Genomic DNA, 16,875 nt, shown 5'->3' with positions numbered 1-16,875 from the left:
TTAGCTGTCTTCTGTTGAATCTACAATCTTTATATTGATTTAGTAGCTGAAAAAATATGAAAATATACAGACAGCATGAACTTAGAAAACACCACAGCAAATTGAATTTTGATGTGTATGTTAAATCATATAATTTGCAGTTTATAAAAACACAGATCTGTTTCTTCTTAAATTGCGTACGAAGGTGCTCACCTTTAAGCTGTGGCTGCATAGAGAGTGATGCAGGTCGGTACCCCAGCCTCAGGCTCCACCTGCGCCACCTCTCCCACAGAGCCTCAGTCTCTGCGTTAAACCGAGTGTTACTCACGGATACCCTCAGAGCCACTCGTCACAGGAAGCTTTCAGACAAAAGTAACCTCACAAAAGACGACTGCTTTTGAAGTGTATAAAACCAACAGTTGCCAGGTCAGATAGCATGAGCTGTGACACTTTGTGAATTTTAAGAACAAATCTTAGCCCTGGTGGGCCATGCTAGGTAGTACGCCCAGCGCAGGCTGTTCTTAACCGTCTTGGAGTGATTGAAATCCAGTCAGAAGTCAGCCTCCAACTCGGCTGACTGCTAAACAGCACACGGGGATTTAGTGACCCGATAAATACATAACATGAACAGCTGCAGAACTGACTGCTCTGGCTTTATGGCGCATTATCACTTCTGTTGGAACGATCATATCGGTGGGAATGACTGCTTCAGTTTGCCATCTCCGACCTTACCAAACCTGGGCACAGGAATGCTTAAGCAGGTTTCTATTTTCCAAGGTTTGGGTCCACTCCAGTCAAGGGATAGGCTACAAAATAAACGAGGCTTCCAACCACGGGGCAGGACTGACATTACAAAAGATGAATGTGCCATGGCTATGAACATTTAGTTTTCTTTTTAGAATTACAAATAGGCATCCCAGGCAGGCATACTTCCAACAGAACCTTTGAGAGAATCAAGTGAAATTAAATTTTAAAAACATCTGAGGGCCAGGTGCAATGGCTCACACCTGTAATCCCAACAATTTGGGAGGCTGAGGCGGGCAGATCACAAGGTCAGGAGTTCGAGACCAGCCTGGCCAACATGGTGAAACCCCGTCTCTACTAAAGATACAAAAAAACAGCCAGGCATGGTGGCACGCACCTGTAATCCCAGCTACTCGGGAGGCTGAGGCAGGGGAATCACTTGAACCCGGGAGGTGGAGGTTGTAGTGAGCTGAGATCATGCCACTGCACTCCAGCCTCGGCAACAGGGCAAGCAAGACTCCATATAAAAAAAAAAATCTGAAATGCAAAAACAGTGTAAGCTAGAGCTCAGGAGAAACCAAAAATTTTGGTTTTATTTAAATGTCCTAGCAGTGCTATCTAGGAATGATGGGATCTGTCAAGCCTGTCTGCTGTGAAAGGGCTTGATCAGAGAGCCCAGTGCTGGTCCCTTGAGGGGGGTTGCAAAAGAAGTAAGCAGTAGGCACAAGTGAGTCAGTGGGTGCCCAATGAGCAGGGTGAAACTTAGGAGGTTTTAATCAAGTCATCACCACCCACTTAGTGGCAACAGTCAGAGGCAGGAAGCAGCAAAGACTCATGCTTTATAGAGAAGAGAGAAAAATCCAGAGCCGGCCTTTCCAGGTATGAGAAGAGCAGTTAGGAGTAATTGCCTAAAGTTCAGGTATTTGGATACCATGCCAGGTTGATTAGAAGACTCAGAAGAAGCGGCATAAGTGGCATGAGCAGCAGATGTGGCCTGGCTGTATCAGAGATGCGGCTCACTGACACTAACTGATACTGACTGACATTGACACCAACCTGGTGAAGACTCTGACATCCAGAAAAGTTTGTACTCAAACCCAGTGGAATCCTAGTGATTAATTGAAAAAAACTTAACAATAGTGCAGAGACCTCATATTATTTAAGTCTTAGTACAAAGTGATATATTAGTTATCTATTGCACAACAAATTACCCCAAACACAGTGGCTCACGCCTGTAATCCCAGCACTTTAGGAGGCGGTCGAGGTGGGCAGATCACAAAGTCAGGAGATCGAGACCATCCTGGCTAACACGGTGAAATCCCATCTCTACTAAAAATACAAAAAATTAGCCAGGCGTGGTGGTGGGCACCTGTAGTCCCAGCTACTCGGGAGGCTGAGGCAGGAGAATGGCGTGAACCCAGGAGGCGGACCCTGCAGTGAGCCAAGATCACGCCACTGCACTCCAGCCTGGGTGACAGAGCGAGACTCTGTCTCAAAAAAACAAACAAACAAAAAAAAAAACAGATGTTTCTCGTCTGTTTCTATGGTCGGGAATCTGGTGTGGTGTGGCTTAGCTGGTCGACCCTGGCTCAGGGTCTCCTCTTCACACGGCTGCAGTCAGGTGTTGGGTGAGGGAACAGAGGTTAAGTAACTTTCCGCAGAACAGCCAGTGAGTGGCTTCTGCCTTACCACAACACCATGGGTGAGTATCAGGTCAGCAGCTGGCCAGGAAATGGAAATCTGTCTTTTAGGCCATTGCTTTTCAAGTCACATGTACTCCATCTCTCCCGATCCCTGGAGAGCTTGAAGCTTTTGGCCCTCACAGTTGTCCTGTAAAGGCGTTTCCAAACTGTAATGAAGTATCAACAGAAACAGGAGTGAAGAAACCTTTAAACCTGCATAATGACATATTAACAGGAGCCAAGCAACCAGTGGGAAGGAAAGGAGCACACTCTTCCTCTGGCCCTGAGTCCAGTTTTTTTCCTGAAGCCAAGAGAAGTGAATGCTGCCTCACTGCTTTAGGCCATCTATAAGAAGGTAAACAACACTTACCTTTCAAACGCACTGCAGTGGGACTACAGATAAATAACAGTAGTCTTCTTTGAACCTAAAATAGAGTGGAAATAACCAACGACAATCCTGGAGGAAGTCACAGGTAAATCCTGGAGACCAGCAGTGCTGAGCTGAGCCGGAGGGCCAGTCTCACTGAAGACTCAATCCAGCCTCCGTCAGGAACTGATCTTCTAAAGATCAAATACCAGAGTCTCTACTGCTCCTTGGCAGCCCATTATGGCTTTTAATCACATCATAAAACATGATATACATTATGGCCAGGTGCAGTAGCTTACACCTGTAATCCCAGCACTTTGGGAGGCCAAGGTGGGCGAATCACAAGGTCAGAAGTTCAAGACCGGCTTGGCCAAGATGGTGAAAACCCGTTTCTCCTAAAAATACAAAAATTAGCCAGACGTGGTAGCAGGCGCCTGTAATCCCAGCTACTCGGGAGGCTGAGGCAGAGAAACCCGGGGAGGGGGCGGGGGGATGGAGTTTGCAGTCAGCCAAGATCACACCACTGCACTCCAGCCTGGGAGACACAGCATGACTGTCTCAAAAAAAAAAAAAATATATATATATATATATATATATATATATATATGCGCGCGTGTGTGTATATATGTGTGTGTGTATATATATGTATACGTGTATATGTGTATATATGTGTGTATATATATGTGTGTGTGTATATATATGTATACGTGTATATATATGTGTGTGTATATGTGTGTGTATATATACACACACACATATTAAACGTAAACTTCTGAGTCACAGGACCACAGATCTTTGAAAGGGGTGTAAACGCCCATCTCCTTAGGCATGTAGAATATTTCTTGCTTCTCTTATGTTGGCATTGCAGGCCATTGAAAAAAAAATGCGTAGCCCCCACGTAATGTTGTTTGTGTTAGCAGGATTTACCCTTTACCTTTCTCTACAATAAACATTCCTAATCCATGTGTAAGTCTCCCTGATGTAGTTATCAAATCAATCACCGGTAAAAAGTAACTTCTCATTCTGAGTTACCAAACACATTATCAATTAAGTTTGCTAACATTTTGTTAAATTATCCAATATTAAGTTTTTACTCTAGTAACTATTCATAGTTGCTTCACATACTTTGGAAATAATGGCCTTTCATTTCACAAAGCCTTTCCCAGTCATCAGGAAGCACCTTCCAGTCATCAGGGGGCATTAGTCGGCACCTGCTCACATATTCGGTGTGTTGTGCTGTCTATCATGGCTTTAGCTCACCGTCACAGATAAGCCCTTCTCCCAGACTTACAGCTAGAGAGGAGCACATTTCCAGGACCATGAGCACCCTGAGGACAGAGTCTGTTTTTTCCACCTTGTCCCAGCATGAGGCTTGGGGGAAGAAGGTAAGGAAAGAAAATTTCAGAAATATTTAGGAATTACAGGCCAAAACAACATTTCCTGGTGGGTCAGTTTTTTAACTGCAATATTCTAAACATGGGAACCTGCACATAAGTGTAAAAATCCCTATCATTTAGCCCGTGCTTTAAAATAGCTACTTGATTCAGTGGGCAGCTTCCTGATGAAAAGAGGTCGGTAACTGTGGCCAACAAGCCAAATCTGGCCCACAAGCAGACTTGTTGGAAAAAAGATGCAACAGAAATCACATGTGGTCCACAAAGCCTAAAACATTTGCTGACCCTTTACAGAAAAAGTACGCCAATCCCTGCTCAGTGTGTTGAAACATTTCTATAGTACTTATTCAAGTAATGGTCAAATAATGGAATGGCGATGTAACAGCTCCCATCAGACCTGACCCTCCTAGAGATAAAACTATAAACTCCGGACGTATGTAGTTAGGTAAGTAGGTAGACAGAACAACCTACCACAAAAAACAATTCCATTAGCATAGAGATTTTATCACCCTGGTAATAATTATTAAAACAACTAGACAAAAAAAGTAAATTCTTTAGATGACCTGAACAAAACTGTCAAAAACTTTGACGTAATTGATACTTTTTAGAGTACTTGCTCCACAGCAGCAGAATGTTTACCATGAAAACCACATGCTAGGTGATAAAACACATCTCATTACATCTAAAAGGACTGAACGCATACACAAAACCTTCTCTCACCACAATGGAATTAAATTCAAACTCGACAAAATATTTTGGAAAACCACAAATATTTAGAAATCAAACACTTCTGGTTGGGCGTGGTGGCTCACGCCTATAATCCCAGCACTCTGGGAGGCCAAGGAGGGCGGATCACGAGGTCAAGAGATTGAGACCATCCTGGCTAACACGGTGAAATCCCGTCTCTACTAAAAGTACAAAAAATTAGCCGGGTGTGGTGGCGGGTGCCTGTAGTCCCAGCTACTCAGGAGGCTGAGGCAGGAGAATTGCGTGAACCTGAGAGGCGGAGCTTGCAGTGAGCTGAGATTGTGCCACTGCACTCCAGCCTGGGCAACAATGCAAGACTCCATCTCAAAAAAAAAAAAAAAAAAAGAAAGAAATTAAACACTTCTAAAATAGCTCATGGATCAAAGATGACATCACAAAATGAATTGGAAAATATTTTGAACAGAAAAATAAAGCTCAAAATGTATAGGATACTGCTAAAGTAGTGCTTAAAAGTCATTTTATACCTTTAAATGCTTACAGAAAAAATGAAAAGCCTAAAATTGACCTAAATTTTTACCTTAGAAGACTATAAAAAGGGCCAAGTAAACCCAGAGAACACAGAGGAAAGAAATCATAAAAGGACAAATGAACAAAACAGAATAGAGAAAACTAACAAAGTCAAAAGCTGATTTTTGAAAAGATCAGCAGAATTGATACACACCTCATTACACTGATCAAGGAAAGACAGGACCGACTGCCCATATGGGCAGTGAAAAAACTATGGTCATCACTACAGATCCTACGGATATGAAGACGACAACCAATCGGAAACGAAAAGGGGGGTATTACTAAAGAGCCTACAAATATTAAAGGGATAAAAAGAATACCAACTTATGCCAACAAATTTACCACCACAGATAAAATGAAAAATTTCCTTTGAAGACACAAATAGACAAAGCTCATTCAACAAGAAAAAGAACTTGATATTCACTTAAGAAATTAAATTTAGTATCTTCTCACAAGGAAAACTCCAGGCCTAGATGGTTTCCTTGGGAAACTGTATCAAACATTTAAGGAAGAAATAACACCAATCATGTATAACCTCTATGAAAAAGAGGAAGAGGGGATACTTCCAATCCTTTTTAAGGGGCCAGCATAACTCTAATACCAAAACCTTACAAAGTCATTACCAAAAAAGAAAATGAGAAGTAAATATATCTCATGAACATCAATGCAAAAAACAAAAACAAAAACTTCAATTATCAGCAACCTGAATCCAGCAATACACAAATAGGATAATATGACATGACCAAGTAGGGTTTATCCCTGGAATGCAAGGATAAATATTTGAAAGCCAATCTAATTTATAATAGCAAGATAGAGGAGAAACCCCATATGATCATTTCAATAGATACAGGAAAAAAGCATTTGATGAAATTCTCTAACAGCACTCAGCAGACAGGAATAAAAGGGAACATACTCAACCTGATAAAGGTCATGTATGAAAAACTTACAGCTCAGTGAAATACTAGAGCTTTTACCCAAATATTGAGAACAAAGCAAGGTGCCGATCCATACTACTGTTCTATAGTGTTCTTGGAGTCCCAGTCATTGCAGTAAGGCAAAAATGAAGAGGAGAAGGCAGGCAGGCATACAAACAGATAAAGCATAAAGCTAGGAAAGAAGTAAAACTGTTTTCAGATGAGACTTTTTACATAGAAAGTTCTAAGAAATCTAGAAAACTACTGGAGTAAGTTCGCAAGACTGCAGAATACAAGGTTAGTATCCAAAAGTCAACTGTATTTTATATATTAACATGTTTTTGAGAGAGAGTCTTGCTCTGTCACCCAGGCTGGAGTGCAGTGGCAGAGTCATGGCTCACTGCAGCCTTAAACTCCCAGGCTCAAGTGACCCTTCCACTTCAGTTTCCCAAGTATCTGGGACCACAGGCACATGCCACCGCATCCAGCTACTTTTTTTTTTTCTTTTTACTTTTGTAGAGACCCACCTTGGCCTCCCAGAGTGCTGGGAATAAAGGTGTGAGGCACAAAACCTGGCCAGAAAATAAAATGTTTTTGAAACAGCAACTTCATTCATAATAGTGTGAGATAACTTTTGAAAATATATGTAAGATCTCTACACTAAAAGTCTCAAAACCTTGCTGAAATTAATGACTTGAATAAACGGAGAAATATACCATATTCATGGATTAGAAGACTCAATACTAACATTTTAATTCTGCCTATTGATTTACAGATTTGATACAATACCATCCCAGCAGACAGCCACACCACAACCTAACCCAATGTTTTAAGTAGGTAAAGGACTTGAATAAACATTTTTCCGAAGAAGATACATGGATGGCCAATAAGCACATAAAGAGATATTCAACACTAGTCATTAGGGAAATGAAAATCAAACCCACAACAAGGTACTTCACACCTACTAGGATGGCTGTAATATTTTTTTTAATTTTTTATCAGAAAGTAAGTGTTGGGCCGGGCATGGTGGCTCACGCCTGTAATCCCAGCACTTTGGGAGGCCAAAGCAGGTGGATCACGAGGTCAGGAGTTCAAGACAAGCCTGGCCAAGATGGTGAAACAAAAATACAAAAAATTAGCCTGGCGTGGTGGCGGGTGCCTGTAACCCCAGCTAGTTGGGAGGCTGAGGCAGAGAATTGCTTGAACCCAGGAAGCGGAGGTTGCAGTGAGCAGAGATTGCACCACCGCACTCCAGCCTTAGTGACAGAGCAAGACTCCATCTCAAAAAAAAAAAAAAAAAAAAAAGTGTTGGGAGAAGTGGAGAAATTGGAACCTTCATACACTGCCAGTGGAATGTAAAATGACACAGCTGCTATGGACGACAGTTTGGCAGCTCCTCAAAAAGTTAAATTACCATATTGAATTGAAATTACCATACAGAATTACCATATTGTCCAGCAACTCCACTGCTCTATAGATACCCAAAAGACTTGACAGCAGGGACTCAAATATTTGACCACCTATGTTCTTAGCAATATTATTCCCCACCTGAGTAACCAAAAGGTGGATGCAACCCAAGTATCCACCAACAGATGAACAGATAAACAAAATGTGTAATATACATACAATGAACTATTATCCACCCACAGAAAAGAATGAGATTCTGATACACGCTGCAATGGGTAAACCTTGAAAACATGCTAAGTGAAAAAAGTCAGACAAAAAAGACCACATATTTTATGATTCATTGATATTCAAATATCCAGAATAGATGAATCCATAGAGACAGAATAGAGGTTATCAGAGGCTGGAAGTAGTGGGGGAATGGGAAGTTACTGTTTAATGAGTACAGAAATTGAGATGAAAAAGTTTTAAAACTAGCTAGTGGTGATGATTACACAACATTGTGAAGGTACTTAATGGAACTAAATGGTACACTTTAAAATGGCTAACGTGGCAAATTTTATGTTTACATTTTTGTATCTGATATCCCAGGTTTCTTAGAAAAGACTGGCAATATTGAGATGGATTTTATATAAGCATAAGAGCTAGTACCACAGAGCTAATTCTAAACTTGACAGAGAAATACAAAGTAACTATAATATTGAAAGCAATCTTGGAGATGAACAAAGTTGGAAAGCTACGTTCATCAAGACAGTATGGAACTGGCACGAGGATGAACCAAGCAGCGTAACAACAAAGGTTGCTCAGAAATAGAGCCCCACTTCTATAATGGCCACCTTTTCAACAAAGGCCCTAAAGCAATCCAATGGGGAAGGGAAAGTCTTTTTAACAAATGGTGCTGCAATGCCCATAAAAAGAATCAGAAACCTGACCACCACACACCATACATAAAAACTGAGATGGATCTTTAATTACAAGAGCTAATACCATACAGCATTTGGTGAAAAACACTGAAAATATCTTCATGATGTTGGGTAGGCACAGGTTTCTTGGGTCACTGAAAGCAGTAACAAAAGAATTGTATCTCCTCAAAATTAAAAACTTCTGCTAATCAGAGGACACCATAAAGAAAATGATTAGGCAAGCCACAAATTAAAAAAATAATTTACAAAACATATCTGACAACGGACTAGTGTCCAGGGCAAAGAATTCCTGTAACTCAGTAATAAAAAAGACGATACATCCATACAATGTTATTCAGTGAGAAAAGAAATTGGTTATCAAACTGAAAAGATACAAAAGAACCTTAAGTGCATATTATATTACATGAAAGCAGCCAATGTGAAAAGGCCACATGCTGTATGATTTTATGTGACATTCTGGAAAAGGCCATAGTGTGAAAACAGTAAAAAGATCAGTGGTTGCCAGAGATTCAGAGAGGGAGGGAGGGACCAATAGGTGGAGCGCAGGAAGTTTTTAGGGGAGTGAGACTGTTCTGTATGATACTATAATGGTGGATATTTGTCATTACGTATTTGTCAAAACCCACGGAATATACAACACAATGAATGAAGCCTAATGTAAACCATGGGCTTGAGTGAACAATGTGTCAACACTGGCTCATCAGTTGTACCAAATCTATCACACTAATGGCAGATGTTAATAAAGGGCAAGTGAGGAGTGAGGTGGAAGAAGAGGAGAACTCCGTACTTCCCATGCAGTTTTGCTGTAAATCTGAAACTGCTCCCCTCAAAATCTATTAAAAATGTAGGAAGAAAAGAAAGCAATTCAAAAAAGGACAATCCAGTTTTTCTTAATGGGCAAAAGATGTGTACAGATAATTCATAAAGGAAATATATATAAACGGCATAAACACATGAAAAGGTACTTAAATCATTAGGAAAATGCAGAATGAAACGGTAAGACACCATTACTCACCAGAATGGCTAAAATTAAAAAGACTGACAAGACCACAGATTGGTGAGGATGTGGAACTGGGAGTCTCATAATTACTGGTGTTAGTACAAAATGGAATGATCGCATTGAGAAAAGGTCTAGAAGTTTCTTATAAAACTAAACATGTATACATCTATCATATTACCCAACAGTTCCACTCCTATTTACCCAAGAGAAATAAAAATCCACAGAAAGACTTGCACATGAATGTTCAGAGAAACTTTATTCGTAATATCCAAAAACTGGAAACAGCCCCAGCACCTATACAATAGAATGGACAGATTTTATTCGATTCATACAAGGGAATACTAAGCAATGAAAAGTAACTAATCACCCATCTATGCAGCAATGATGGATGCCTCTCCAAAATGTTATGCTGGGTGTGTAGAAGACAAACACAACAGTAGAAATTGTATGACACCATTTATATGAAATTCTAGAATATGGAAAACTAATCCAAAATGAAAAAAACAATCAGCACTGGCTATGTCTGGGGATGGAGGATGTGGGGACTGACTAGGAGGAAGGAGCATGAGGGGACTTTCTGAGTTGATCATAGTGTTCTGTATCTTGAGAGGGGTCTGGGTTACACAGGCGTGTGCGTTTGTCAGAACTCAAAAGAATGCACACTTAACATGTGTGTAAGTTTAAAATAAATTTTACATTAAAAACACAAATACTGCCCTATAATTAACAGTCGTATGCCCACGTATTTAGAAGGAAATGCATTGATGTTACCAGTTTACTCAGAAATGCAGCCAGTGCACTGTGAAAGGATGAATGAACGGGTGAAGGGACAGGGCATGGGAAGATAGGACACTCCAAGGCAGGTCCAGTAAAATGACAGACATATACATTTATACCCTAGAAATAATTTCAACATTGCTGTATGTTTGAAATGTGGGACCAATCGTTTACATCAATAGAATTTAAGTAGTTTAAATGCTAACATGACAGTCCTACAACAGGACCAGCAGTTGTACTTTACTTTTTTATTTCTTATTTTTATGAGACGGAGTTTCTTGTTGCCCAAGCTGGAGTGCAATGGCGCAATCTCAGCTCACTGCAACCCCCACCTCCCGGGTTCAAGCAATTCTCCTGCCTCAGCCTCCTGAGTAGCTGGGACTACAGGCACGTGCCCCCACACCTGACTAATTTTTGTATTTTTAGTAGAGATGGGGTTTCGCCATTTTGGCCAGGCTGGTCTCAAACTCCTGACCTCAGGTGATCCACCCGCCTTGGCCTCCCCAAGTGCTGGGATTACAGGTGTGAGCCACTATGCCCAGCCTGTACTCTTTCGTAAACATGAAGACAGATGAAGAAAGGTAAAACAGTTTGCCTAAGCTGTGATTTCTAAGTGGCCCTCTTCAGTCTGTCAAAGCATTCATTCATGAGAAAACTATGGAACTCCTGTTGTGTGCTATGTTCTCAAGAGGCTGCAGTCTGGTGTGGGAGGCAGAGCAGTCGCCAGCACACAGCATGGTGAGGCGACAGAGCATGGGGGCTCTAACAGGAGGTGGGCAGGGCACACAGCCAGGCGCTGGTGCTCAAACCTAGTGGAAGGCAGAAAGAGCCATGAATAAGTGGACAGTATTTTACTCCAGTAACAGTTCATTTTTATTGTGTCAAACAGTGGACTCTACATATATTATGTTATTTAACTTTTAACATATGCTTAGGAGATGGGCACAACTTTTGCCATCGTATGGTGGGATTAGAGCCTAAAATATTAATAGATAACTTGCTCTCCACCAGTGTGATGGGCAGCCCAGGATCTGCACCCAGTGTGTTCTAGGATCCAGACCTTGACCCGCTACATTCTCCTTTCTTCTTTTCGGTATCTTCATAACATTCTATTTTTAATTTTTTTTGTAGAGATGGGGGTCTTGATATGTTGCCCAGACTGGTCTTGAACTGGCCTCATGTGATCCTCCCACTTCTGCCACCCCAAATGCTGAGATTAAGACGTTAGGCAGCACACCCCGCCATTAACATTCTTCTTCACACATTTTTGTAAACCTTGTGGAGCCTTCCACTTCAGTGACGATCCCATCAACAGCTCACATTCACCACCTTGGGTGACCGTAAGTCCAAGCCACAACTCAACAGGTAGAGACTCAAAGCAGACATCGCATCTCTGTGTATATAGGAAGATTTTCTACAGCCTCATGCTACCTTCTCAAGTCTCTCCGGTCCCAGGACAATCGTAACATGGAGACGGATGGCTGGAAGAGTAGCAGCTTGACAGCCAAAACTCCAGAGAATGCCCCTAGATGACATCTCACCCATCAGCTGCTGCAAACCTGCCTGATCAGTCGTGAACCCCACTTGAGGAGGGACACTGACCGTTAGGTCTCACCCATTCTTAGGACTGTCAGTGTGACCGAAAATGCCACCTGCAGAGCCCAGGAGAGGAGCCCTCGCCTTTACCCCCTTTCCCTTCTCCATCCTTCTCCCCGAAGCCCACAGCTCAGTGCCCTCTCCTGAGGAAGCCTCTGATCCCACGGCCAAGCACAAGTTCTAGGCCTGTGGGCACCAACAGGAAGGGGCTGTGCAGTCAGGGAGCGCCAGCCCGGTGCAGGTACAGGTGTCTTAGTGCCCTGTAGGTCAGCGGCATGACCTATGGACCGAACTGAGCCATTCACAGTGAGGCCTCGCCTGTCTTGGGATCACAGGCACACACAGCTCCCCATAACCACTCCATATACACACACGCTTTTAAATTCCCGTGAAAAAATTAACTTTGCATATATGGGCCACATGCCCTTCCACATCCTGCAAAGCACCTCAACAGCCCCTAAGTTCCTGTTTAGTCAAAATGACTTGCCCTGGAACCGGGTGCAGGCAAGGATGCCCGCGTGAATGTGAGTGTGTTCACCCATCTCTGGTCCACAGCCCACACCAGGGCCTGGTCACGCTGCCTCCTGTCTTCTTCTGCGAGCGGGCCCAGCTGGTGTACGCAGGTGGCGACCTGGAATCAAGCAATCAAGCAGGTGCCTTCTCTCAGGTCACTCTTCCATACCTGCTGAGGAAAACCACAAAAGAACTCCAAGCTGCTTGAGTTAAAGTCTCCATTTATTTTTATTTTTTTACAAAAATCCAATGTAAGACCATTGTGCTCGTGACGAAAAGGGGTGGGGTGGATGGACGTGGCATGGATATCAAAGCTTCCCCCCTCCAAACTAGGAGCTCCCCACTCGGTCCGGCACAGCTCCCAGAAAGATCCCATCCTTCTGGACAGGACCCCAGCTGGTGAGCCCTGGCCCGAGGCACCGTCCACACGGAGGAGCACTGCCCAGGGAGCCAGCGCTCACAGCGGCCTGTGGAGCCCTGGGATGGCGTTAAAGTAGGACAGCCCAAACCGGAGCAGCAAGCTGGCCACCCAGAGAACGAGGCGGTCCTGCACCCTGCGAGCCAGGACGAGGTGGCCATGGGCGGCTCACAGACAGCCAAGGAGACCCGGCGTCTGTGGCGCTACTTTCCCGTCTCGCATGAGTCACAGGTCAGCGGCTTTCCCGTGGTGAGAAGCACCTGACCAGTGACACTGTGGCCGCCTTGCTGCCTCTCGCCGAGGAGGGCGTGCCCCTCCGAACCTGTCTGCAGTCCTTCAAGCCAGTGTTCCTTTCAGGGTCAAGGAGGGCTGTCCTTGCTGGAAGCGCCAGCACCACAGCCCTCCCTACAGCACGTTTTGGTGTCAGACCACTCAGCCCTTCTTGGATCCACCAGTGACATTCAGGGCCCGACAACCTGGCTCCACTAAAGGGACAGGCCCCTGACCCCACCACACAGACGACCTATGCTCACCAAGTCCCTCTAAAGGGGGTCCCACCACACAGACGGCCCCGGCTCACCAAGTCCCACTAAAGTCAGTATATGAGTTCCTCACATTAAAATAAACCAGATAAAATAGCAGCCACAATATAGCGCCACACACCACACTCTTTGGCTCCCCGAGGGAAGAAGGCTACTGCTAAAAGGAATACCAGTCAGGAGTCAGGGAGAGTGCAACTAGAAAGTTCTGAGGCAGAGCGTCCGACCCCCGACTGCTGGGAACAAAACCACACTTCCTAGGTCGCTGCCTCAGCGGGGGAGCTACAGGCTGTTGCCAGGGGGAATCTCTGGAAACAGTCCTGGCAGTAGCCAGGTCCGATTTGCCAATGGGGAGCGTTCCCTTAAGCTGAGCTAGCCCTACAGGTGGGTGGGAGCTACCAAAAGAGCCCAGCTTCAACAGAATACTTGAAGAGGACCCATGTGGTACAGGCAGGTCAGAGAACGTATTCCGAGAAATAGAAGCACAGGATGCCAAGGTCTAGGGAAGACGGAACTGGCTTAAGGCATGTGCATGACCAGGACAGACCTGAGCTTTTGTTCAGTTGCTAGAAACCTTCGAGTCAACTCCACCTCAAGAAAGCAGGGTTCAAGAAACAGATTTCATGGGCTAAATCCCTGACCAATTCCACTCACACCCTCCTAGGTTCCCCTACTGCCACTATGACCCAAAAAATTAGCTTATTTCAGTTTCAGCCCAGGGAACAGAATCCTAAGCAGGGAGTGGAAAGTGGTAACTCGGGCTGTGAATGCCTGTTAAGATTCGAAGGCTGGATGTGAGCTTACACAGCAAATCACGGCCTCCCATTGTTCTAGCACATACCAAACCTCAGGGGGTCCTACAGCCAAGCTGACATTAGGGGTCCAAAAACCACAGATAACACAGGATGGGGCTCCAGACAGAGGCAGGGGGAAGGTGAATTTCACCAAGGAATTATCCCAAGGCAGGTGCCTTGCTGTAAAACTTCCCGGCCAGCCGGGTGGGGTCCTCGAAGGACACTGGCTTGCTCTACACCAGGGAGAGGAGGCTGACCTGCAAACCACTTCAGACCACAGCAGACGTGCACCCTGCTGATTTCCTGTCCAATCCAAGAGAGAGCACTTCAGAAAAGCCTGAGGCCCACAGCACGTATGTTTCAACAAAAGAACAAGACAGAAAGAGCCATCTGGGAGTAGCATCTTCAGACCCTATTCTTTCTCACTCTTTGCTTCCTCATTCTCTCTCAAACAAGGGAGAAATGGGAGAGCAGGGGTAAGTACTGAGGCAAGCCTGGCCTAAAGATAAATCCTCAAAAATCACTGGCCCCAGCAGCAGGAAGCTGAGCAGCCCACCAGGGTCAGGCGCTCCCAGGGATTCACTGGGAAGAGAACGGGAGTTACAGGTTGCCGACTGGCAGCAGAAAGGGTACGGAAGACACCCACAGGTCTTCTCTCGTCCAGGCCCGTAAGAGGGCCACGTTCATCCCTGTCTGGTTTCTGCACACAGACGGCGCTGGGGAGGATGGGAGATGATCTTTAAGTATAAGCCAGTGACACAAGGCCAGGACCCATCTCCGCCAGAATACAGAACAAAGGAGCCTGCGCGGTCCCTCCCTCAGAGAGGCAAAACTCACACTCCCCCAGCCAAAAATATATATGTATGCAAGTGTGTGTGCATATATTTATATACACACACATATATATAAATAAGCCGTGAATGGCAAATCTGAAACTTTCTCTTTTTAAATAATCATAATAGTTGTTACTGAATTTAAAAACCACAAACTAGCTGTCCTGGGCGTATGAATGGTGTGAGTGACTCTGCAGAGTTTCCACGGTCCTCAGTGTAAGCTATCAGTCAGTGCCCTGTGTGGGGAACCCCGGGGCCTCCGCCCAGGGCTCCAGGCCCAGTGTGGCCGACTTCAAGATAAAGGCAGCGGTTTCCTTCCACTCTTCATGCTGCCCCTCCCAGCAGAGGGTCTGGGCCACCCACCCAGCAGATGTCCCCAAGGTCCTGCAATGCCTTGGAACCTTGGGAGCCATCTTCCTCCCTCTGCCCATCCTCTTCCCCAGACCTTGCGCTGCCCCTAGATGAACTTGAAGCACTTGGTCTTGTCATGAGGCAGGCGTGTCTTGAAGAGCACGGAGTCCACCCTGAACTGCGTGTACAGGAGGGGCATGTAGCCGTACACCTTCACAAAGAAGTTGATGCACTTGTGCCGCTCGTGGAAGTGGGAGTCATCGTGCGACAGGGCCTGAGGGCATCCTGGGCATCGGAACGTCCACCGTGAGGTCACCTGGAAATGGAAGAGAGACACAGAGTGGGAATCCCAGCTAATACCAACAGAACCCTTGCAGCTGAACCGATCCCACAACCCCCATGTCCAGGGTGAAGACGCTGATCCCCCAGAGGCAACAACCCCGCAGAGTGTGGCAGGAGCCAGAGCCCCGCCCCAGGCCTCCTGCCTACCAGATGTCTCCAAACATCGTCAGGTATTCTGTCCAGACGGCCTGCACTTCTCAGATGCCACAAGCCTTAACGTGTGCAGTGTCAGCTGTCTCAGTAAGTCCACTCCTAGTATGTACACCTGGTTGCAGAGCCATAGTTAGGTACCGAGTTGTTTGTTTCATCAATGTTTTGAATGAAAATGCTGAAGACTCCCCAAAGAGGGGCTAGTCAAATCATTCTTGAATACTGTCCATAAAAAAGATGCTTAACTACATTTAAAGCCATGGGAAAGTGGCCATACTACAGTCTAGTCATATTGTTATTAATTAGAAAATGTCTAACCAGAAAAGTGTGAAGAGGGACAGCTTCATTACAATGTGGCAGGCCGAATGGCATAAGTCCCTCAGAACACCTGAACACGCAAGATGAAATACAGAAACCCTCTTTAAATACAGGGCTGAGCCTGTAATAAGAAATGAAATCACCTGGTGATTAATCCCAGCACTTTGGGAGGCCAAGGCAGGAAGATCGCTTGAGCCCAGGAGTTCAAAACCAGCCTGGGCAACAAAGCAAAACCTCATCTCCACAAAACATAAAAATATTAGCAGGGTGTGGCAGCAGGCCAGTTATTTGGTGTAGTCCCAGCTACTTGGGAGGTTGCTTGAGCCCAGGAGTTTGAGGCTGCAGGGAGCTATGATGGTACCACTGCACTCCAGTCTGGGGGACAGTGAGAGCCTGTCACTCACTCACATACATACATGCATGCATGAATAAACAATGAAGAATGAATGAATGAATGAATGAAAGAATGAACGAAATCCTGAGGCCAATGAAAAAGCAAATCCTGCAAGATAGCCATGAACTTGGGTTTTCAATGGGCTGAAGAAGCAACACCTGCAAAGCG

The 16,875-nt window shown here is 44.7% G+C and overlaps 1 protein-coding gene across 1 annotated transcript in view; it reads right to left on the bottom strand.

Annotated features, from left to right (window-relative positions):
- Nucleotides 1-12,772: 12,772 nt before the first annotated feature.
- Nucleotides 12,773-16,875, bottom strand: part of EXTL3 (exostosin like glycosyltransferase 3) — a 37,495-nt gene continuing 33,392 nt past the window's right edge. Inside the window, exon 5 of the mRNA XM_065518587.2 lies at nucleotides 12,773-15,819. Within this exon, the coding sequence (XP_065374659.1) occupies nucleotides 15,610-15,819 (210 nt within the window). The 3' untranslated portion in view covers nucleotides 12,773-15,609. The remainder of the gene's footprint in view (nucleotides 15,820-16,875) is intronic.

Source organism: Macaca fascicularis, chromosome 8, assembly GCF_037993035.2.
Source record: "Macaca fascicularis isolate 582-1 chromosome 8, T2T-MFA8v1.1".
NCBI classification, from domain to species: domain Eukaryota; kingdom Metazoa; phylum Chordata; class Mammalia; order Primates; family Cercopithecidae; genus Macaca; species Macaca fascicularis.
The sequence above is the reverse complement of the archived record's forward strand: the minus strand, read 5'-3'. Positions and strand labels throughout refer to the sequence as shown.